Source organism: Nesoenas mayeri (assembly GCF_963082525.1).
Source record: "Nesoenas mayeri genome assembly, chromosome: 4".
NCBI lineage: Eukaryota > Metazoa > Chordata > Aves > Columbiformes > Columbidae > Nesoenas > Nesoenas mayeri.
The window spans coordinates 30726240-30751245 of record NC_137540.1 but is presented as its reverse complement, the minus strand read 5'-3'; the positions used below and the strand labels follow the sequence as shown (position 1 = coordinate 30751245).

Sequence of the window (25006 nt, the reverse complement as noted above, 5' to 3'; positions counted from 1 at the left end):
AGTGGTGAGAGGTCTGCTTGCTTGCCCCTCTCTGGACACAGCATGCTGGCTTCCTGAAGATACAGCCCAGATGAGGCTTCCCTGGGAAAGCCAACCCATCCACGAGATGAGGGGCCTGGAGCACAAGTCTTATGAGGAGTAGTTGAGGGAGCTTGGGCTGTTTAGCCTTGAGAAAAGGAGGCTGTGAGGAGACCTTATCACTGTCTACAACTACCTGAAAGGAGGCTGTAGTATGGAGGGTGTTGGTCTCGCCCACATAGCAAGCCAGAGGATGAGAGGAAGTGGCCTCAAGTTGCACCAGGAGAGGTTTATATTGGATATTAGGAAAAAATTCTTCACAGAAAGGGTTGTCAGGCATTGGAACAGGCTGCCCAGGGAAGTGGTGGAGTCACCATCCCTGAAGGGGTTTAAAAGGCTTTTAGATGAGGTTCTTAGAGACATGGTTTAGTGCTAGAGTTAGGTTAGATTATGGTTGGACTTGATCCTGAGGTGTCTTCCAACTGAAATGATTCTAAGATTACTTAAGGACTACTCTGGACCAGCACTGATCATCCCAGTTCTCACTGCTTGCTCCTGGTCCAGCTGCCCAGCAATGTGATGGCGCAACTTGGAGGCACTCAAAAGCGGTAATGGTGGGACAGAGGCTGGCTGCCCCAGAGACCATGTTAAGGCAATGCAGGCCAAGACAGAAGCTGTACCCTCAACCTACAGTGCTGTTCAAAACCAGTTTGCTCCCAGGAACAGCTTCCTGTCATTGAGTGAAAGTTTGGCACCACCCAGCTGTTGCTCAGTCTGACACCAGTTTGTCTGGATTTACAATTCCCTGTGCCCTTGGGCAACTCCCAGATGAGTGTGCAATTTGCAAGATGCCTTCCACCATACAGACCTCCCTACGTGCTGAGCAGCCCAGCTGACTCCTTAACACCTCTTCTGCTCCAGCTCCTATGGGTCTCATCATGACTAAACCCCTCCAGCTAAGGAAGGTCATAGTTCCTGTGAGCCACTCCCCATTTCACACATAGAGGATGAAGAATTACAAAATGAAAGGGACATCTAATTTATGTAGCTGCCCCAAGTACCCTTTGCTCCCATACAGACGAGGATCCAGCTGCTCAGACCTTTTTGAGGTAAAAACAAATGAATTGGACATAAATAGCTTGAAACATTCCTTATCACGTATTGCAATAAATACAGCTGCATCTCACTATCTGTTGAGGATGTAATCCTGAAAAGTGCAAAGGTTAGCAATCTGACAGACAATTATGCTATTTTTCCCCATTATGTAGTAGAGGAAAAAGTGTGTACGGACTAGTGAGTTATACACACTATAAATACAGAGGGATGGTGGAAAGATACAAATGCAAGTATCAGGATGGTCAATACGAGATGACTGCTTTTCAGAATGGATCACTATCCCCAGCCATTACCCCATGTTGGGGTCCTTCATTCTTGATTGATCTCGATTTATCCGAGAATTTTAATGAGCGCGATGAAAATGCAACTGTTCAGACACAGGCAACAGGAATACTTACAGTAAAAGGCTGATGTCAGGCAGCGAGTCTTAGACAGAGGTCCCCGCCTCTCCATCCTCCACACTGCACGTCCTGTACCTTTGCATTTCAGATCTGCACATTGCTAAGTCCTTGCTTTCTAACATTATCTGCTCAGAGAATAACTGCTTGCTATCTATACCTGACTGCTGCATCTGAGAAATAGGCCACAGCGAGCGGAGAAAGGTATTAGATAGTCAGCAACACAGGTCCACAACAGCTAGAGGTGCAGCAGGGTGCTGCTGTACCGTGCAGCACTCTATCTGTGCTGCAGGACAATTTTACAGTTCTGTTGTGTCCACCACAATGTTTCAGAGGCCAAGCAACAAAGACACATGTTTGTTCTGCTGCAGGAAGCTCATCCTCTGCTTGTTGACCTTGTAGCAAGGGGCCTAACTAGAGGCAAGGACACTTGTTTTGAGGTAGGTTTGTGACAAATCGGTCTCTAGCAGTCCTCTGCATTGATACAAAGGCACCAAATGTGTTGCACATCTCTCGAAGTCAAGCAAGATGCAATCACTGTGTTCACGTTCAACAGTTTTCCACTGTGTGGTTTCATGTGGCAGAAACAGCAGCTAGATACCTGGGAAGCAAATTAGGTCAAGCACCTCCATCTCGAGCCAAACCTCGCAGATTTTGGTGTTGTGGAAGCCATGGCCAATTCATTTTTTAGAAAGTTCATCAAGAACCCTACCCTGCTACAGGGCAGGATCCATCGCTTATCACAGGCCACGGCTCACTCTGTATTGCTGGAAAACACCTGCAAAAAATGTGAAGAACATGCTCTGAGAGGAATTCAACACACACAAATTGTAGAGTTACTACACACAGATCATTAAGTCTTAAGCAAAGTATGCCATAATCTGCATTATTAGGACAAAAACCTACAATATTAATTTTTATCATAAATCACAGCATGAGTTCCAGAAATCCCTGTCCTACCATTTTTGTGCCTCTGTTGGTTTCCTTCCTGTTATGCCATAACTAGGAGAGCCTGAAAACTCTACAGAAAGTGATGGGTACCAGATGAAGGAGGAGGGACCTCTCCCAGAATGGTCTGGGAGGTCTGGGTTCCCTCGTACATAACAGAAATAACAGTGCTTATCTAAACTGGACACTTGGCAAGCATCACCCTACAACCGGGTAAAGGGGAAGATATCCTGGTATTGCTTTCATAAAGGGCCTTGGAGAGATGCACTTAGCCAAGTTTGTGAAAACACAGTACAAAAGCCCAGCAGAAGCCTCCCATCATCTCATCAGCACAATTCAGTGTAACCTGCATCAACAATACATCCCCTTCCTGGAATATTAAAGCATCACCTCCGAGTCACCATGTGGCAAAATTGGGCAGGTATGAACAGGATTTAAGATGCAGCTTTGTTTTGCTCTGAAGGTTACTTGCCTCCGCAGTCCAGTTTAGCCTGATTCTCACAAAGTGGTAGTTTTAATGGGCTTCCCTACAGAAGTGCCTAGCTCATCTCAAAGCTGTTGTCTGGTTCATGCAGAGCTTGCCATGCTGAATTGTCAATTCAAAATTAATGTTACCTTGTAAAGTCCATAGGTCCTAGGCCAGTTTCACACTTTTCCCCCAGGAGTCCCACCTAGCCACAACTAGAACTAGTAAGCAGGTGTACTTGGCACACCTTTGGGAGAAGTGCAGAGCTCTTGAAAATGACCACTTGGAAATATAGAGAAAAACACAAAAAAACCCAAACAAAAACCAAAACAACAATCAACCCACAACAAACAAACAAATCTGAAATTAAGGTTTTGCTTTAAACTACAGCCAACTCAAGCAGGCAAGCACTCTAGCAGTCACGGCTCAGTCTGCCTACAGTCTCCATCCACTGGCCACAGGCAAGTCACTCCTAACCATGGAGTCTGAATCACTCCTAAACCATACTGCCACTGACCATGTTGGCAACTCGATCAGCACATTCAAAACCAAGCGTTAGCCAGGAAAATAGCACAAGTACAATATGGTTCAGCCTCCAGCAACCTGCTGGGGCAGAACCATAAGCTCTCAAAGATGGTCCAGCTGAACCCCCAAACTAAATTTCTCCCAATGCCAACCAGCCAGTTGTTTCACAGGTCTTGAATCTCACAACCCCAGTTCTTAAATCTGGTTCCCAAGAAAGAAACCACTAGAGGACAGCTGCTCAGCTGGAACAAAGGCCACATCCACACAGGTAACCTGCAGACTGCACCCACTCCACAGCTTCTAAAACCACCAGGGCCTCCTTGCTCTCTGTACAAGAGCTCCTTACTGTGGTCACCAGAATCCCATCAGCTCTCCTGCTGTAGGCAAGGAGATCACTGTATAGCAGACCAAGGAGGCAGGCTGAGACTCCTACAACCCAGCTGCATTACCTTCTCAGACCCAGATACATTCTTAGCTAGCGAAAAGCACCAACACATTTTGTTTGCAGCAGCAGGAGGAGTTTGATTTGTTATAACTGACAGGGTACTTTAAGCACTCCCTCTCCACTCCTCATCCCTACAAGGCGCTCCCTTAAATAGCACATCCTTACACTGGCATCCCACAAGCTCACCTGAGAAGAGGCGACCTCATTTGGCACCAGCCAGCCGGCTTATTCTCACAGTTGTCTGCATCTATACAGCAAGCACAAGTACCACAAGCAAGGAGAGGGAGATAAAAGGACCTAACTGATCACCTTGTATTGATCCTCAGACCACAGTTTTATTTACTTATCAGCCAGGTTATTCCTCCTCTACTCACAACAGGATGGGAGTGGGGGAGGAAAAGGCAATCAAATTTTTTTTTTTACTCTGACTTCCAAGAATTCAAACACGACACAGAATTTTTCATTAAATACATTTTCTCCCTTCTTCCTTGGCAAATTACTTTCAAGAGCCAAACAACTAGTCTGCACTATTACCTACCAGATGTACTAATATTTTACTTCTAAATTTACACTTGTTTTTTCACAGCTCTATCCCAATGTCACATAACATGTTCACAACATCATCAAAAGGCAACAAAGATTCAGTGCTGTTGGTGATTTCCTACCATCTCAAGATGCAAAAGGAGTAGGAACTTAACATCTGCATGTGGATCATGCACATGATACCTCTCAACCAAACTTACATGGGAGAACTTTTCACACTGAAGTGTTTCTATGAAGAAGAAGTGCATGAACATAGCAAGCAGCAAAGCATGTTTTGTGACACCTCTGTCCACAGCATGCAGAAGGAGGGCACAAATCAGTCCTGATATAAACAACTGACTCTAGAGACAGGAAAACCTACATCAAAATTTTATCTCACCCCTGCAGTCAGTAGCTTTCAAATAGTTCTCATGCAATGAAACAAACAATAATCTGGTACTGAGCATCTCTTTTATAGGTCATTTCCTGCAAAGACAAATTTCGGCAACTGTAAAAGTAAAACACACAAACAAAAAAAAAAAAAAAGTAATGCACTACAGGCCAAAAACTCTGCTTTGCTTCACTAACCAAACCAAAAAGGTCCAGTCAACCAAATTTAGTGTTTCCCTAGTTCATTGACATCAGCTCAAAGTCCAGAGGCCCAAAGCCCAGAGATGACTCCCACAGGGAATGGGGTAGGTGTGACAGGTGCACTCAACCCCTTGACCAGGCTGGCAATGGTTTGGTGCAGGCTCCAGAGCAGCAAAGGCCTGAGCCGTGGCTGGGCCATGAACTTCCCCAGCTCCCCACAAGAGGAGCAGAGTGGCACAGTGAGCATCGATGCCCACGAGCCTGGAACACCCGTCATGCGAGAGATGGACAAACAGCGGGCAGCTTTTCCAAGACTCATTTATCAATGAACAAAGAAAGTTGTAGGCATGAGGAGTCTCATGCATACCTTTCCCATCACATGTGATTTGACTACGAGCCAACCACTTTATTCCATAAATAGAACAGCCTGGGTGAGCCGCCTCTGAGCAATCCCTGCTCAGCAGTGTGGTTGAACAGTGGTCACCTCCCCTTGAGCTGGAACACCTCTCAGGGTTACTCCTTGAGGCACAGAGACCTTTTACCAAAAGCAGATCGTTGTTAAGTGACTGATATCGCATATAAGCTTGTAGTATAGTAACTTTGAGCTTGCCTTGATAGTTTCAATTCAGCATGCAATTTAAGTATTACCCTTATTTCTTGTATCTCTACCCTCAGACATAAATCATTGACTAAGTCTGGATCCAGCCACACCTAGACTCCTCTCTGAGGAGGAGTTTAGAAAGCAAGAGGGTCCATTCGGAACCTTGTGAATCAACAGTAAGGTCTCCCTTACTCTGTGTATTTATTCTCTACACTTATGTATAAACAGTTGACCAAGTCTGGGCCTAAGAAGGGACCTAGCTGAACCTAGGCTCCATAAGGAGTTTAGAAGGCAAGGGAGTCCATTCTGAACCTTGTGACTCAATGGGAGGGTTTACCTTACCATTTGCATCTCTGGTCTCTGTGTGAAACATTCTAACAAGGCTAGCTCAATTTTCCTGTGTATATTTCCTCCATGATGATGAATCTTGCCATCGAACATGTTGAACATTGTCAAGCCACTGTTAACTTTGTTAAATTCCATCAAATTTACTAAACTCTGTCAAATTATTATTTTACCTCAATAAAACTTATTGCTAAAGAGAGAACATCAGAGTGAGGTGCATTGCATTCATCTGCAACAGCAGGGCAAGACGAGCTGTTAAGGTACAAACCAGAAGGGTTTTCTTGTACCAGAGTTGACATACCAGAGAATCTTTCCTTTAGCAGAAACGCGTAGGAACTTTGTACGTAAGGACAAGGGTTCCTTCAAACAGTGTTAATCATGCACATCGCCATCCTAATTTCAAGTAATTTTAGCAAGTTCCACATCTGTGTCCTGTGCTCACACTATGCTGAAGTCTCCCTTCACTGTCTCTGATTATGCCACACTACTCTCCTGAAGCCACTACTTTTAGAGGAGGATGACAACAGCCACAAAACAGCTGCAGCATCTACTTTGGAAGTCACAAAATAAAGACTCCACCCTCAAATGGGGAAAATAAAAGGCTGTGAAATGCTAGCATCGGGCTCTATTACAAGTAGGTGTTGCTCTACTGCAATTGTCTGTGAAAAATACCCCAGCCGCTTACCATTTAATTACGAAGAACAATTAGACACCTGACATCAGCCTCTCATTGAGAGGCAGCCAAGATTTTGAAGCAACTTTTGAGCCTTTCTGACAAAACCAGTCCCACCTTCTCCCTCCTCACCTTGCACAGGACTTGACAGCATGACACATCATAGGATCTCTCTATCTCCTGACTCCACTGCAGCCATCAAGAGAGTTCATGCTTGCTTTTGACTCCAATGCAGGGATGGTGAGCATGGTTCACTTTGAATTACATGAATAAGCTGGCCTAGAATTAGCTCTGTACTAGCCATGACAGAGAGTCTCATAGGGGAACTATGCTACAATACCTCCATCTGTACCCCTGAAGGTGACTGGCATACAATCCTTGCTTCTGCTCACATTTGATGTGGGAGATGGGCACAGTGGAGGCTCATGATCTCCTCCCTGTTCCGATACCCTGGGAAGCGGTCAACAATTCAGACAGGAGATACATATTCCCTCTCCACAGGAGAGCTCTTGTCAGTCCTCCAGCTCTCTCAAAGCTCCCCAACCCCTTTTGGAGAGGGGCTGCTAGGCTCATACACAGTACCTTTGCCCGTGGCTTTGTCTGTTGTAACATTTTTAAATCTCTGAAAACACAGATCACCTTGTCTTGCTCATGACAGCATTTTGCCCTCCTTCTGCAACAGAAAAAGTCCTTGGCCTTCTTATGTCTGCATTCTTACTAACTTCAGAGGCAGGAATAAAGGAAAACCACTGGTCAAGCACAATCCCTCCCCCCTCAAAAAACACCTAAAGGATCACACATCAGGCATCAGGATACCTCAAGCAGACAGCAGCCTGGAAGAGCCCAGGGTGGCCTAGACCCGGCCTTGCACAGGGCAAGAGTAGACAGCAGCAGAGCAGTTAGCTGTGCACATCAAGGCAAGCTTGGAAAATCCAGTCATATCTGCCCCAACAAAGCACGTATGTCTGCTATCAAATAGACAGCAAACCACCCCCCACCCCTGCAATGCCAAGTCACTTAAATAGTTGATGGGACACGAAGAACCTAAAAGTCCTTCAGTCCAGGGGCTAAAAGAACAACACGGTAATAAATAAAATCACACCATTTCCTAATGCCTGCAACAACCCAACTGAGGTCTCATTGTCTTGCAGTGGTGAACACGCTTGGTCACTCCAAGCAGGGCTATGCTCTCCTTGGCCTGGCAGAGATACTTTTATTCATATATAGTGCAAATATAAAAGAGAAAAAAAACCCAGAACTCAATACACCACTTATCAGCCAAGCAGACGACTGCAGCCTCAAAGCTCACTGAGATTCCAGCTCAGATGCCCATTCATTTACTATTTCACCCAGCTACAAAACTGTTTCAAATATGAAAACTTCCTCAAAAGGTCCCCATTAAGGCATTTTATAACACTTCTATTCACTGTTTGCAATAAGCCCTCAGAAGACTGAATCCAGAATCTCAACTCTTATTCAATCATTTCTATAAACACTAGCTTGTTCTTAGAGAATTTCTGTGTGTATTATCAATGGAAGTTACAGAGTATGTGCACACACAACTGAGAAGAAAAGGAAGGAGAAGAAAAGCAAGGATTAACCCTCAGTTCATGAACAACCAAGTCCCCTTTTTGAAGGGGATTCCAGTGAAAATTTTGGACGATCAAAGAATGCACCATGGGTTTCATGAGTGACGACACAGATTGCACAACCAGACACACAGCCAGACTGTACTTCCATTTTTGAGCACAAATTTGGCAGTGTCTTCAGAGAACTATTTCCCTTATTAAGGTCAACAGGCTGCAAAGCAGTTCTTCAGTACAGTTCTAAAAAGACCACACCCCTATTTAAGAATTAGGACCATTGTAATTGCCAGGGATTTCCTCTGAAAAACCTTGGAAAGATACACAGACATCTCCCTCGCTACACATTTTCATAACATTAGACCCATCTCTTTCCTACATGCTGTCAAAAATGATGCCAACCAGTCTTCACTTGCATGAGAGCAAGCCTGGCAGCATGACTTTAAACACATCTCCTGATTAACAAAATCAGGGGGGAAAAAAAAAAAAAAGTCTTCGGTTTCATGATTGCCATTTGGGGGCTCCTGAACAGGCTTTTATTCACAGAGCAGATACACAGCAAAGAATACTAAGAATATTTTAGATTAAATGCAGGCATACAGGCCTCCACAAGCCAAATCATGGTTCACATTTTTCATACAATCCAGGTCATAGCTGGGTTAGATTCAAGCATAATCCAAGAAGACAAGCAGGTTTCTCGATAAACTGCAGCCTTTACTTACTCTTCAGCATGTCCACAGATCAGACCTGCTGTTGAAACACATTTGTCTTCTCAACATTCTTTCCCCCAGCTAGACTCATATGGTATTCCTCTTAAGACAGTCACCCCCAGCCCCAAGGCAGGGCCACTTGGGATGCTAAGTCTTGTGCTCCTAGCAGCAAGGCCTGGCTTCTCCCCTGGATGCTGCAGCCCCCTTTCCACAGGCAGCACCACTCAGGCAGGGTTTGGAGGTCTGGCACACGAGCCTCCACTCCTCCTATGCTCAACATGCGTGGCTGACCTGTGCCTCCCCTTTCCAGGTGAGAGCAATCCCTTCCCGGCTCTAAGGAAACACATATGGCACAGCCAAACCGGAAGGGAAGCCCTTCAATTTCAATGCCACCCTTTTGCTTTAAAAAAAAAAAAAAAAAAAAGGAGAGATATGTGCCTGCAGACCTGAATTATTCACAAGATAAACCTTCAGCAGCCACCATCACACCTGCACACACAGTTTGTTGTCTTGGCTCATTTTGGTGGAGTTTTGGTTGGTGTGTTTCATTTATTTTGTATGTTTGGGTTTGGTTTTGGTTGGTTGGGTTTGTTTGGTTAGTTTTGCCTGTTTGTTTTAGGAGTTCTGTGTTTTATTTTTAGTTTTAGTGTTTTGTTTTGTTTTTTTTCTTTTGGAAAGCAGATCACATTGCACATAGCACCATGTCAGGAGCAAGACCCAGCATGCAGATACCACTCAGCAACACACACAGCATGGGTTCACCCTGCCAGGCTAATGGCTCTTACATAAGCTAGCACAGTTAGAGGGAGACACAATCAGTGGAGCCAGGATGCAGACTGAGGAGCAAACAGTATCTCATTCTCAAGGTCCAGAGGGGGGGGAAAAAAAAAAAAAATCAAATCCCAAAACATACCTTATTATTCACATTTTCCTACAAACCAATTTAGCACCACTGCTTGCTTTAATCTAATCGTACTCCAGTTCCTGCACAATTTCAGGCTATGTGTAAATAAAGAATGATCCAACACACTTCCAAACATAGGTGCATGGTGTGTGTGTAAAAAAAATGCACATTTCTAGAGTGCTGCTTACAGTCCAGGGTGTGTTTTTATTTCACACAGATTTACACACCAAAGCACCTTTCCCATAGCAAACCCAAGGAAAGCAGGGAGGACACAGGCTAGGAGGCAGTACCTGCATATGTACAAAGTAAAATAGATGCTGCTGGAAAACACCACCGATAAAAACATGACTTCAGAGGCATCTGCTTTGAAAAAGCACCACGACTAGTCACGTTCCAGAGGAGAGAGATGATGCTTTTTTCATTAGATGAAGGGGAAGAGAGGAAGGAAAATAATTACTCTCAAAAATAGCTCCAAAAAGCACAGTCTGGGAATCACTTATAGGTGAGACACTTAAACAAAGAAGATGGAGTATCCCTCTCTGTTCAGGAAGGAATTCTTCCTGCTAGAGACAGGGTTCAGATATGAGAAAGTGCTTTTTATACAGGGCCATGGAGACCAACACACCCATTGTCTACCAGCAGGAGCTTTCCTGCTTTCAGAGAGGCTGCAGCACAGGCCAGGTTTTGAGGGCAGAGGATGTGGGACACCTGCGGTCTTTTAAGCATCTCTCTCTGTGTTTACAAATAGCCGCAAGGATGGGGGAGCTGCAGGGTAAAGTGAATTAGGAAAAAAAACCCCAGTTCTATTCAAAGGAATCAAAACAAGCAGGACAGGCCAGCACCTTTTCAACAATAGCACCATCAATGCTTTGGGCCAAAACCCAGAAAGCAGAGAGAAAAGGCACAGACAATGGGGGATGTAACACCCCCCTCATCTCAGAATAGGGTTATTTTAAGCCTGTCTCCTTGGAGCTACCCTAATATTTTCTCTCATGACTCAAGTCACCAGGGAAAGGAGGTAAAGCAGAGCAGGGAAAAAGGAAAAAAAAGAAAAGAAAAAAAAAAAGAAAAAAGAAGAGACAGAGCTACAACTAACACCGTAAGACCCCCATCTAGAAGGGACAAAGCCCCAGAAGAGATGAAAGGCAAGCTGGGCTGTGCCTTACCTGGAAAGGTGTGTGGGTTGGGTGACCCTCTTTTAAGGCACTTTGAACAGAGGACGTGCACAGTGTAGTACAGGCCCGGCCATTCCTGAAGCAGAACATTCAGTTCTTCCACTAAGGGGGTAATAGCTTGCCAAGCTGTCCAGATATTTGGTAGGGACGCATGACTAGCAATAGACAGAGTATCTGGCTGCAGAGATCCCCTGGCAGGCCGGTAACTCACCACCACAGGCACCTTTCCCCGGTAGGCATAGATCTGGTATTTGCCATCTGACCGCTGAACCACGTGGCTGTTAATCTGAACACTGTAGCGTGCAAACAAGCCGGGTGGGAAAATGAATGGAAAGCTATATTCAATCTGCAGCTGCTCCACCACGAAGGACTGTCCACTCAGGTTGGCACTGTTGATCCATGCCTCTGCATGGGGCACCTTATTTTTCACGTAGCAAGGAAACTTGTACCAAGCAGCTGCCCCATTTAGGGGCTTGCATTTGGGTTTGTTGACACAGTAACAGAGCCCCATCTTCTCCAGCAGCTCCAGGATGAGCTGCAGATCCTCCCGGCTCTGGATGTGGGGCTTAAGGAGGAGACGGATGACATGGGCAGGGAGGAGGCCGTGCAGCAAGAAGCCTTCCACATAATGATGGAGCTGAGTGGCCCTCAGTTCGTCAATGTGGGTGTCGCTGAGCAGTTTCTGGAGCAGCACAGTGGCATCTCGCTGGCAGAAGATGTTGAGGATGTCAATGAGCAGCGGCAGGTTGTGGAACACATACTCCCTCAAGGTGAGGTGCTCCTCAAAGTAAAGCAGCTTTCCACTCTCATGCAAGTAGGACAGGGCACTCTGGAGTCGATCCTCTGTCAGGCCTGCCTGCAAGCCCAATCGAGCAGAGTCCCACCAGCTAAGCCACAGCTGCTGAGCTTGTGGCTGGAAGTGCAGCTCCTCCAGCACTTGCCAGGACCTGGGCAACACGCGGTGCAGGTTCGGGAAGATATCCCGGTGCTCAGCCACCGAGAGTAGCTTGTCTCGCAGGCGACGCACCTGGCAACGGTCCCGGCAGCTGAAAGGCAGCACTGGAGAGAGGATCTGTGGGCGGTGGTTGAGAAGGTACTGAAACTGGGCTTTTTTTCGCCGCAAGTTCTTGTCCGAGACCCCATAAAAGGCAGCATGTGGGTTGGAGCAGCGCAGGTCAAAGTCCTGTCCCAGAGCCTCGTCCACCTGCTGGACCAAGCTCTGGAGGCCCTCAGCATCCCTCTTCTCCTGCTGAGCAATCTGATGATGGATGTCCAGGCACTTCTCTTCCAACTCCCGCTCCGCACAAAGGTCAGCATGGGTTCCCACCATGCACACCACAGCATGGGGCACCTTGGAACCGAGCCAGTGCAAGAAATAGCCCACAGAGGGGTAGAAGTGCTGAGGGACGTAGGCACTCAAATTCACCACCAGCACGTACAAGGCTCCAGGAGAGAGGAAGAAAGACTGGATCACATCATAGCTGCGGTCCCCTGCCAGCTCATACACAATGAATGTCAGGCCCCTCTCTGCATCTGCTGTCCAGTCCATTACCTCAATGCCCTTGCTGCCTCCTGACAGTCCCAGTCCTGATGGTATTTGTGGGGCATTCAGAGGTAGTGACAGCATAGGGCACGGTGTTTCCCCTTTCACTCGGTGAGAGGGCACATGAGAATGGAAGTCCTGCTGCTCAATGGGGAGATGTTCCAGCTGCTGCATGGCAGGTACCTGGGCTGAAGAAGCACCCCGAGGCTCCAGGGAGGGGCAACACCCAACTGGCACTCTCCCAATGTCCTGCAGCTGCCTAGGGCTCTCTCTTGGCTGGGTGCTCCCTGCCTCCAGACTTCCCACATCATCCCTCTGCCCATCCTCCTCCATGAGGCACCGTCTCAGCAGGGTCTTTCCTGCATCCTTCAGCCCCACAAGGACCAGCTTGAGGCGGGGTTTGAGGGCAGGCTGGGAGTGGGCCAGCTCCTGCTGGTAGGCTGCAATGTAGGGGATGCCTTTCATGCACACCTCATAGGGGGGCTGGATGAGGGGGTTGTCTTTGATCTTCCACAGGGTGACACGGGAAAGCTGCCCGAAGCCCTCTGGCAGGATGGCAATCTGGTTGCCTTGCAGGACCAGCTCCTCCAGGCTGTGGAGAAGCACAATGGAGTCAGGCAGGTAGCGGATGCGGTTGTTGTCCAGCCAGAGGGTACGAAGCTGGTGGAGCTGACAGAGTCGAGGCGGCAGCAGGGTGAGCTGGTTGCGGCTCAGGTAGAGCTCCTCCAGACTGGGCAGCGCCAAGATGGCAGCAGGGAATTCCCCCAACAGATTGGAGGAGAGGTTCAGCATCTTGAGCCGCTGGAGGCTGCCAAAGCCAGCGGGCAGGGCCTGCAGCCGGTTGCCATCCAGCATGAGGCTCTCAAGGGCACTCAGCTGGCAGAGGCCCTCGGGCAGAGCTACCAGCCCCGTGCCGCTCAGCCAAAGGATCTTGAGGCGGCGGAGAGCAGAGATGCCCTCGGGCAGGGCCCCGAGGTGGCGGTTGCCAGAGCAGTCGAGCTCCTCCAGGGCGCCGAGCTCCAGCAGCAGGGTGGGGAAGGAGGGCAGCAAGTTGTGGTCGACGTCGAGGGCGCGGAGGTGCCGCAGGTGGCCCAGGCCCTCGGGGAGGTGGCGCAGGCGGTTGAAGCTGAGGTCGAGCTCCTCGAGGCAGCACAGCTCGGCGAGGCAGGGGGGCAGACCCGGGCCCTCGGCGCCCAGCTCGTTGTGGCTGAGGCTGAGCTTGCGCAGGCCCCGCAGCCCCGCCAGAGCCCCGCCGTTCCCCAGGCCCCGCAGCCGGTTGTGGCTGAGATCCAGCTCGGCCAGGCGGCTCAGGTGGCGCAGGGCAGCGTCGGGCAGACGGCTCAGCCGGTTACGCCGCAGGCTGAGCACCCGCAGCCCGCTCAGGGCGGCGCCCACCTCCTCGGGCAGCTCCTCCAGCCCCCGCCCGCTCAGGTTCAGCGCCTCCAGTTCCCCCAGGGCCGCCGCCGGGGGTGAGCGGCGGGGCGCGGCAGCGGGGGGCGACGGCGGCCCCCCCGGCGGCCCCGCGTCCGGCTCTGGCTCGGGCTCGGACTCGGGCTCGGGCTCGCCGGAGCCGCCCCGCAGCTTCCGTGCGCGCAGGGCGGCGTCGCGCCACAGCCGCACCGCCTTTGGGGGCTCCGTCTGCGCCATGGCCGGGGGAGCGGGTTCCCGCCCCGCTCCGCCCTACCTGCCGCCGCTGCCGCCGCCGCCGCCGCTCGCCATGGGCGCGGCCGCGCTGAGCGGCGCCGCCGCCGCCACCACCGCGACGAGACCGGGGCTCCCCGCGGCTCCGCGCCGGCACTACCAGCCGCGCCGCCCCGCGCACGTAACCGCCGCTACCGCCCCGCCGGGGGCGGGACACGGACAACGGTCCGCCCCGCACCGCCCCCGGGGGCTCCTGCACCGCCCCCGCCGCGCCGGGGAGCGCCGGCCCTGCCGTGGGGGCGGGCGGCTCCGCGACTCCCCGCCCCGGCCTCTGCTCCCGGGTAGGAAGGGTCCCCACGTCCGGCCAGAGCCTCCCAGCTCCTGCCCCTTGCTCTGCCTGGCATGGCCCAGAGAGCGGCCCCGCCGCCTCCCTGGGGCCCCTCGGGTGCCCCCGGTGGGGTGAGCCCGCCGGTGCCGGCGGTTCCCTGGATGCCCGGCGTGTGGCTGCAGCCGCTGCCGAGGGATCTCTCCCTGCCCTTGGTCTTGCTGCGAGGTTTGTGAACCGCTCGGGTGGCTGAGCACAGCTCACCCCGTGGAGTAACAGCAAAATCTGTTGTGGTGCTCATCCTCGCACCAGGCAAAGAGCGTTTTTTGGTTTGGGTTTTTTTGTTTGTTTGTTTGTTTGTTTGTTTGTTTTTATCCAGCCCCGCATGAAACCGAGATTAACCTTAGTCGTATCAAATACGGGTGTTTCCGTGTTGGAGGGTGAGAAAGCCGGTGACCTTCTGATTAGTCAGAGCAACTCTGCCACCTTCCTGCCGTGCTTTGTTTCCGTTGCTGTGTACATCTGGCCAGACCCTACACACTGCCTTCTTCACGATCCTCAGTCAAGCTTTGCTCCTAGGGCTCGAAGAAATATGCCCAGAAATGTCCACCATTGGGGAAACAGTGATGGAAATAGAAGGGAAAACAGGGTCGTTCTATAGCAGGGCGGTGAGGCAGGCTGACGGAGGCTGTGGACACTCAGATCTCTCGAGTAGTGTGACGTTATCCTTACAAATGCCAGTGATACACCATGCCCAAAGGCTCAGAGGTTTTAAAATGTCACTGTCTTTGTACAGCACTGAATAGACCAGCCTGCTTTGCGTGCTTGAGAACAGTGGCTTCCTCTCACTTTGTCATGTTGTAACAGCTACCATTAAAGCATGCTGTCAGCTATTACTTCAGAGCCATGAAGAGACAGCAAAGGATTTGAAATGAAGGGTGACCCATGGGGAAAACAGTTTCACAGCCTTTATTCTTTTTTTTATTGTGGAGAGCCCTCACAAGAATGACACCTTCTCTTCTGGACAGCCCTGCACATCTAACCACATTTCCCACTTGTGCAGAAGAAGAGAGCTGAACTGACATGGTGCAGAGCCATAGTCACTGCACCAAACTACTGAATTTACTCACTACTAAAACTACAGATCACAAAGGCTCAGGTTCAGTTGCTGTCTTTGCCATCAGCAACAGACATGCAGGGGCAAAATAATCTTTTCAGGCCCTTTGAATCTTAACAAACCTTGAGCAGGTTTCTGCCAAATGCTTTCCTGAGCATGAGGTCACTCCTGCATAGGGAAAAAAACTGCAGTGTTGGCTGGTAAAGCCAAACAAAGGATGCAAAGGAAACGGAGGAAAGCCCACGGGCCTGTGAGAAAGCATGGCTGTGTGAAGGTAAGACCCAGCTTCAAGCTGGGTTCAGGATCTGCCTAAAGCCAGCAGAGGCGGTCGTGGGGTCTGGGACCATGGTTTGGCTCCATGGACTACACTTGGGCTCAGGGGGAGCATGAATGCAGGGAAACTCATGAACCAGGAGGCTCTACTGAGAGGGACTGAACCTGGGGATAAAACTCTTTCCATTCTTCCTGCTTGGCTGGTGTCTGATCCTGACACCAGGAAACAGATACTTCATGGCCTCTTGCTTAATTGTGCCCATTTAGAGCTAGTTTCCAGGCTTGCCTTCATTTATTTTCAGAGTATCCTGGCATTGGGTGAGTACACCTTTTATTTGGGCTAACCCAGTTTTTGTGTCTTTGCTTTTCCTGAAGATCACTTGGGAAATAGAGCCCTCCTCTGTGTGCTGAAAGGAGCTGTCTCCTTCCACACTTCAAAAGTAGCACATTCAATTCCTCCTTGGGAAAGAGTCATTCTCTTCCCACATCCTCTTCCCCAGTTGCTGTTGTGATAACAGGTCAGTCAATGGTTTCACTTCCAGCTCTCTACATGCAAAGCCACTCAGCCTGTCACTATCAAAATCACATTTTAAAATCAAGATAATGCTTCTAGAAAAAAAAGTTCTCTGCAGGGAAAATTGACTCCAGATAAAACTTGCAGCTAATTTTCTTCCTCCCTGTGTCTTGTGAAGGTAAAGACAAAGCAGCATCATCGTTGGGGACCACTTACCCCATGATGTTCATGGGCACTGCAGATCCTCTCTGAAGCCAAGGCAGGCATTCAGTTGTTCTATGATCTGCAGCAAATGTAACCTGAAAGGCTGCCACTCTGCGCTACCATCTTGTTTCCCATGGGAACACTGTACATACCCCTCCAGCAGGGACACTTTGAGCAGCTGCTTGACTCAGCCAGCTGAAAAATACCAGAGAGAGAAGCACTTATCTCTGTTTGCCTGCTACTAGGGGTCATGGCCTGTATTAAATACATCTTTCTGACAGCATGCAAGGACAGCCAGGGAACTGGTCTAAGCAGCAGAAGTTTTGCCTGTGAAAAACCCTATCACAAAATATGCAAAGCAGCAGGAGCTAAATGCCTCCCAAAGGTAATGAAGAGGGGAAGAAAAGTCATGCAGCATGAGTCAACCTTTGGTGAGCTCCTGTAGGTGGTGAAAGAAGCTACGCCAGAAAAAACATGATGAGCAGCATGCTGGCACAAAGACACTCCTGCTGCTGCTCGGAGGTTGTCCGAGGAGGAAAGCTCTGGTGCTTTACCAGGAACCTAACTTTTTAATCTACTATACCTGCATGGGTGTGCAAATCTGTGAGTAACTTCAAGCAGCCACAGATGATGTCTCTTGGCTTCTTCAACCCATTCACCTTGGCTAAAGCTGCCAGGTGTGATGGAGATACTTTCTGGAGAAAGGGAAGATTTTGTTTCTCAGATAATGTATCTTTTGCTACAGATCTAGATGATCTCGTCTTTCTGTCTGTTAATGCACAGGAGATGTGTTTCTCCAGTTTACTTCCTCACTTCCTTGATTTACTCATCAGCATTACTACAAGTCCATTAAACATGAGTACTAGCACACTGGATGTTAGTCTTGGAGCCATTTTCTATTTGCTGGAGCTTAAAAATATTCAGAAACCACTCCAAGCCTCTCTTCTAGCTGCCATCAGCTGGTGCTGATAGGCAGGTCACTGTAAAATTGGCAGCAATGCTATAAAGCACTTTGGTATTAAAAAAAAAAAAAAAAAAAAAAAAAAAAAAAAAAATTAAAAAAGGATAAAAGAAAAAGAAATCAATCCAAATTTAGTGCATTCCATTATATACCAGAGTTGCATTTGGAGTTATTAATTCTAAATAGTGGCCCTGGAAAGTCCTATTGACAGCATTCAATTATTCAGCTGAAGTCCGAGTTGTCTCCACTTTACTGAGCCCTGCAGCTGCATCATTAATGAGATTTCTATCTAAAGCACTTCCCCCCTGGGTCAGGTAAAAGACACTGAGTTATGAACATCATTTTAGGGCCTCACTGTGGGTTTTGTGGGATGAGAGTTGCAAATATAATCAGCCACTTGTGACAACACATGAATGTAAATTGGCTCAGCAGAAGCATCCAGCCTCTGTGGCAAGCAAACATGGGGAGCACTGTGGGGCACTGCAAATCTCCTGGGCTCTGACACAACCATCAAGCAAGGTTGGCATCCCATTGGGAGAGTCTGTGTCTTCCACACCACCAGACACACAGCCCAGACAGTAAAATTGCCCAGGTTCCCGCTTCAGCAGCAATTGAAGAAGCCATATGTCCAAGGGCTCGGTGGCTGGCCAGGGAACAAGCAGTGGGTTGACTGAATGACTTTAAAGATCTCCCCCATGTTCCTCCTCAACCTTTAGTATAAAACTATAAGAACGAGGAAATTTTGCCCAGAACTGCATTCCCTACACTGTTTTGCCCACCGTTTCTGCAGGAATTATGTGAATCTACCCCAAGGCACACCAAGCCATATACAAATGGAGATGGCAGCACTTAAAGGGGTCCTGGACATACTTTGGAAAGGGGAAAGAAAAGGGTTGGGGTGGAGAGCACTGCTGTTTGCTTCATCTCTCTTGAGGGGAGTAGTGATGCTATACATGTGGGGCAGGAAGGTGGAGGCTAGGGAAAATTTGAGCTGCAATGGGATAGGGACCTCCACCCAAAGGTGGGGGTCTGAACAGGAGGTACATCCCCAGAACTGCTTGGCATCACACTCTGTGAAACCCATGGCCAGGCCTCACTTCCCCACAGGCAGGTCTCCTACTGTGAATCCTAATCCCTTTACTTGTTCCCTCCGAGGCACAGCTTTCATAAAATCACAGGAAGGTTTGGGTTGGAATGGACCTTTAAAGGTCATCTAGTCCAACCCTCCTGCCATGGGCAGGTCCATCTTCAACTAGATCAGGTTGCTCAAAGCTCCATCCAACCTGACCTTGAAAAGTTCTGGTGAAGAGGCATCCACAACTTCTCTGGGCAACCTGTTCCAGTGTCTCACCATCCTCATAGTGAAAAAAAATCCTACTTAAATCCACGGTAAATCTACCCTCTTTCAGTTTAAAACTGTTGTCCCTTGTCCTGTAAGTACAGGCCCTGGTGAAAAGTTTCTCTTCATCTTTTTTGTAAGACCCATTTATATATTGAAAGGCCTTAATAAGGTCTCCCTGGAGCCTTCTCCAGGCTGAACAAGCCCAACTCTCTCAGTCTTTCCTCATAGGAGAGGTGTTCCACCCCTCTGATCATTTTTGTGGCCTCCTCTGGTCCCTCTCCAACGGACCCATGTCTTTTCAGTACTGAGAACTCTAGAGCTGAACTCAGTTCTCCAGGTGAGGTCCCACCAGAGTGGAGTAGAGGGGCAGAATCACCCCCCTTGACCTGCTTGTCACGCTTCACTTTATGTAGCCCAGGACATGGTTGGCTTTCTGGCCTGCAAGTGCACATTGCCAGCTAATGTCCAATCTTTTATCCACCAGTACCCTCAAGTCCTTCTCTGCAGAGCTTTCAGGAAAGGCTGACCCAAAGTGTAGCATTTCTTATTTGGTCCTACAACCAACAATGAATTTTTAAGGCCACCATGAATCCCAAATCTCAAAAAATATTACTTGTATATTTTAAAATCTTTCAGGAAGTAGAACAAGTGCTTCCCTACCAATACACTTCACAGAAGTGATGCTGTCTGTAACCTTGGTTTATGGGAAATACAGAGAGGGGCAAATGGATGTGATTTGTTTGCCACTAATGTCACAAAAGCAACTGGCTGGTAAAATATAGGACTGCAGGAAGCCAGTGGTGAGCTGAACAAGTGCACACTGATGCTCTGACCTCTTAAATGTCTCACAAAGCTCGGGCCTGACAAAGAGGCTGTTGTAATTAGCTTGCAAAGTCCTTTGGGGAGTTTTGACTTGCAAGGCGGCTGTAAGGCAGCAACTATCTTCATTTGGGTGTCTGGGAAGTCTTGCCAAGCTCTCAGTGCATGGTCAAGGCCAATGACTTCAAAGTCATGACACAAGCAAGAGCTGAGCCAGGCACATTTGAGTGGATCTTCATGTGCTGTGCCACCAGTCAGGGTGAATGATTTCATGTCATCACTGGCAGATAGGTACTTTTAATAGTAGCACTAGACCAGATCCCAATTTCTTCTGAATTTCTGTTTTCTGATTTTCTGTGCCCCTAGCATTAGACCTGGTCAGGACTTCTCCAGCACGTCACACGGTGCTACACAAACACTTCCCAAAGCCCTTCTGCAACCAAGCAACTCCAGCATATCTGTTTGCCAGGATGAGGCTGTCTGGCACCAGCCGCAGTCCCTGCCTTTCACTGGAGTGCCCCATCGCTTTCCCCATTCCCTGACCTGTCACTGCTGCTCCACCAGCACTGGAAGCCCCAGTGCCCGCTGTATGGGAATTCTCCAGGAATTGTTGCTGTTGATATTATTCCTGTCACTGGAACCTCCCCTGTGCTCACGGATTAAAGTTACGGTAAGTGAACCGGAGATCTCTTGGTGACAGTTATTGGAGCTTCCCAACTTGAGGAGTTTATCTGTAACAAGTGTTCATGTCCCCCGTGGACATGAGTGACCCCGGAGCATTTTGGTCTCGCCCTCCAAATCCAATCACAAAACCCATACGGGAACGGTGCTGCCCGTTCCTCTGCAGTTCACTCCCCATGGCGCTTAGCGGGCTCTGTCGGTCCCGGACGCCTGGGGTTCCTGCGTCTCACTCGGCGCTGGCAGGCGCTGGCACGCGCTGTCCGCTGTGCCTTCGCCTCCCGCCTCAGGCCTCCCGCGGCGCTCGGGCGCACTCCGGTAGCCGCGGCGGGAACTCGCCCCCCGCCCGCCCCGCGCCGGAGGGGCGCACCCGGCGGCCGCCAGGGGGCAGGCGCGAGCCGCTGCCCCGCCGTGGGGCGGGTCCAGGTGAGGCCCCGCCCCTACCCGCCCCGCCCCGCTGCCACAACGCGGGCGTCATGTCCGGGCGCCGTAGGTTGGGATTGGCCGGATGCGGGCGGAAGTGTGGGTGGGGGTTGCCGCGGTTGCTGCAGTGACAGGGGCCGGGAGGGGGGGCGGAGGAGGGTGAAGATGGCGGCGGCGCCGCGTCGCTCCCAGCACCATCACCACCATCACCCGCCGCCACCGCCCGGACCGGCTTCGCCGCCGGCCGCCGCCTCGCCGCCGCGCAGCCCCAGCCTGGCACCGGCTGACCTCACCCCCGCCGCGCAGCGCCACAGCCTGGCCGGCCCCGAAGGCGAGGCTCCCCCCGACGCCGAGCGGCCTCCGGCCCCGGAGTGCTCGGAGGGTGCGGGCGCTGCCGCCCCGGCCCCGCCGCCGGGCTCGGGCAGCAGCTCCAGCAGTTCCTCCTCGTCCTCCTCCTCGTCTGCATCGTCGTCCCTCGCGTCCAGCCCGGCGGCCGAGAGTCCCGAGGCGGCGGGCCCGGGCGCGGCGAGCGGGGCGTTCCGCGAGCTGCTGGAGGCCTGCCGCAATGGGGACGTGACGCGCGTCAAGCGCCTGGTGGACACGGGCAACGTGAACGCCAAGGACATGGCGGGCCGCAAGTCCACGCCGCTCCACTTCGCCGCCGGTGGGTACCGGGACTGGGGAGAGGCCGGGGCCCGTCCGGCCTCCTGTCCCTGGCGAGGGCAGTGCCGGCCAGTGTGTCGCGACAGGGAGGGCACAGCTCCCGACCTGGCTTCCCTGGCTTCGGGGAGTGGATCTCCAGCATTTCGGGGGGTCGGGAGAGCTCGAGCCTGAGCTGAGAGGGCACAGTGGGCACAGTGCCCCGGCGGCATAGTGCTGGAGATGGTGGGGAGACAGCTGTTACATCTCTTTTGACTCAAAATGGAATAAGATCCTTCCTTTGGGTGAAACGAATGGCAGAGGAGATCCTGGAGGCGTGAAGGAAACTGTGTGATCTAAAAGTAGATACTTTGTGTTTGACACATAGGTTGCAAACTTGTGCACATGTGCTTGGGAAGTGAGAAACCGGAATTCAGGATAAGCTTGGCTGGAAGGTAGGGTTTTCACTTGTAGTACTTTTTGAAAGTCAGGAACCCCTCTGATGCATGTAGACTTGGTAGGATTGTACTTAGTAAGTTTTTAGTTCTATTTGGGCATAGCTGCTGATCGGTCTCTGCATCTCTGTGGTCTGAGTGGGCTGGGGAAAAGATTAGTGTAGTCCATAAGGAGAACATTTTGTACAGGACATGGTCTTCACTGGAGGCACAAGACATGTAAAGTCTGTGATAAAAGTAAAATGAGGAAAATATTTTAAATGATCAGCCCTAGCTCAGGGCTTGCATCAGGACTAGATTTGTGGTCTGGCTGAGGGCTTTCTGATGTATGCCACAGTGTCACAGGACTGGACTTCATGTAAGTAAGGGACAGATCATGTTTAAGTTGTGCACTGGTACACATAAATTAAGAAAATTAACAAGTCTGTGCTGAGTGGTCAATATTTAAATGTGGGTGTATGGCTTTAAAGCACCGTGTTGAAATCTGTTATAAAAATTAGCATTTTATGGCACAGTGTTACTTGGAACTCTGAATAGTGATGTTCAGTTTATCAGTCAGATAATACTCTCTGAAATTGTATGGGTTTGTTTTCATTTTCAAAGTACAAGTGTTCCCCTAAGGGAACTTTTGGTCACGAGCAGTTTCCTTTTCATTCTTCTCTGATGCCTGAGCTTTAGCACTTGCACAAGTGGCGTTTAAAACACAGTGAACTCCTGGGGTATGGAGATGAACTTAATTTTAGTGAACTCTGGAACATAACACTGGTACAACTGCATGTGTCCGCTTGAAGTTATTAATATTTTGGAGGGCTCATGTGGAGTCTGCTCTGCTTGTTTTTGATTCAGACTTAAAATTAGTCCTTGCTGCTTACTTTTAAACTCTGAGATCTTAAGTTGTAACTTCAGTGCTAGTACAAATGGTACTGCTGAAGCTGCAGTGGTAACTTCTCTTTTGGTTAGAGAAGAAATGGACAGAACTTAAGGGGTTAAGGCTTTGAAAGTTGATAGTGTCAATAAGATGTTACTGTGATAGCAATGGAAAGTGCTTCATTGTAGCATGAGGTTGGTCTGTGTAACAAATTCCTGTATCTATTTTTTTCTAGACTGAAAGACTTTCCTTAACTACTGTATATATTTTATCTCAAATCACTGTGATATATATGGTCCAAATGGATTTGACATGTTAATAGCATTAGGCAGATTTCTTATTACAGAAATCTTTGGGTCCTGGATTTTGGAAAGGTCTGTAAGCACATGTTTTGAATGTAACTGATCTTGGGTAGTATTTATCTGCCAGTGATGCAGTGTGTTGATTTGATCTCCTTCTTCTTTGTGGGCAACAGGAGAAATAAAACTTGTTTGCTTATGAGCATAGATGTCTGCTGTGTATTTGAAGATGTGTTATGGATAATAATTCATGTTTTATGAGCCATACTTCAGTGTGAGTTATGTGGTCTTCACTAGGGGATCAGGAGTTGGAGAGTGCACTATGCAATGTTTTAAACTTCTTCTTTCATCCTTTGAAGCTAAACTTTTAAATGGCAACAGAGTTCTACTTCTGATCTTGTGATTTGTGATAGAGAAATTTGTCTCCTAATTTCTTCTTCTTCATTTCTTTCTAATTTCTTCTTCATTTCCCTAACTCACTCTGGTTTTCTCAGATGACCCTTTTAGCAGCAATGCTGGGCGGTTAAGTTACTTTTACTTTTTTTACTTTAATAAGGAAGAACAATTTCCATAGTTCTAGTTTCCTGTAAAAAGCATTAGGTTCAGTTTTCCTTATGCTTTGTGAGGTTTCTAGTTTCAAAATTACCTTTATCTCCTTCTCATGACAGAGGAAAAAATAAAAGGAATGTCTTCTGAGAGCATTCAGAATCCTTAGCAAATATGTAAGCTTGGGATAAGGTGAGAACTGAAATCTCTGTAATCAATTACTTTAAAAGCTGGGAATAGATCTCAATCTGTTTCTGGAAGTTGGGGTCATCTGTCCATTATCCACTTCCAGATAAAATGTGCGCAGCCACATGAAGTTGAAGCAACAGTGTGATCTAGATTTTCCTTATCTTGGGTGTCTGAATTGTCAGTTGATCTGAATGAAGACGAATCAGTTTTTCAGCTCTTTGGAATGTCAGCTAGTATGCTGAATAAATTTGACCTGCTTTGGTTAGCTATTAATAAGGCAGAAATTAATACTGAGGCCATATCAGGACCTCTCTTGTCAAGCAGAAAGAGGTCAAACAAAGAATCATTTTCCTTTCATCCTCCAACTTGACCATTATTCTAGCAGACCCTCTCTTGAAATTCTGAGTGTCTTTCAGGATATGTGGTGTTCAGCTTTCCCTTTGCAAGTGATTTGAAGAGTTCTTCTACAGAGGTGTACACATGCCTGGAAAGAAGAAAGTTCAGTAGTGTCTTGACTGTAGTGGGGGTTGCAGGATATTTGGGTCCCTGGCACCAGTGCAGGCTTTGGATATTGTTCAGCAGCACTCAAGAGTCAGAGTAAGAAGCAGATTCTAAAGACTTGAGAGTGACCGAGTGACTTTAATATGCAAAAAAGAAGTTAAGTGGTGGTATTGATGTATTCATAGCTTTGCATTCAGTTTTTTCAAATAAAACTAGCTTGCTTATAATTTAAAAAAGAATTAAAAAAACCCCAACTGTGCTAGGCACTAACAAAAGTATGTTTGGCTCAAGGTTTTATCCATGCTGGTGACCAAAAGCAGGTGTCTATGGAAGAGTTATACACTTGCCCTCTTTGTGTATGATACCTCTCAGAATGCTCTTCGTGCAGTTCATAGCTCAGCAACTATTTGAGCAGGACCCGTTTCTACATGTTAGTAGAAACTCATCCTGTGGTAAAGAGTGCCACTGAATAATTGGAGTGTTAACTGGTATTTAAAGTAACTTGCTGCTTCTTGTATTTTCTGCCCCTTCACTGGAATATCCTGTGTTCTGCTTAATGGTTCTCTCCTTCAAACTGTATTGAATGAGACAAACTGTTCCACTCCCTTTCCTTTCTGTTGCACTCCTTCTGTAATCTAAAGATGTGTTA

General features: G+C 48.7%; 2 protein-coding genes across 7 annotated transcripts in view; one reads left to right on the top strand and one right to left on the bottom strand.

The window, feature by feature from the left end:
- The window catches only part of MFHAS1 (multifunctional ROCO family signaling regulator 1), a gene marked incomplete at both ends in the record, with an annotated part of 29761 nt that extends 15551 nt beyond the window's left edge, over nt 1-14210 (bottom strand). Inside the window, 2 exons of the mRNA XM_080344088.1 lie at nt 11012-12585; nt 12790-14210. Coding sequence (XP_080200214.1) covers nt 11012-12585; nt 12790-14210 — 2995 coding nt within the window. The remainder of the gene's footprint in view (nt 1-11011; nt 12586-12789) is intronic.
- A 6799-nt stretch (nt 14211-21009) lies between these two features.
- The window catches only part of TNKS (tankyrase), a 140291-nt gene continuing 136294 nt past the window's right edge, over nt 21010-25006 (top strand). For all 6 annotated transcript variants that reach the window (XM_080343278.1, XM_080343276.1, XM_080343279.1 and 3 more), the window contains exon 1: nt 21010-21524. In XM_080343278.1, the coding sequence (XP_080199404.1) occupies nt 21026-21524 (499 nt within the window). In that variant the 5' untranslated portion in view covers nt 21010-21025. The remainder of the gene's footprint in view (nt 21525-25006) is intronic.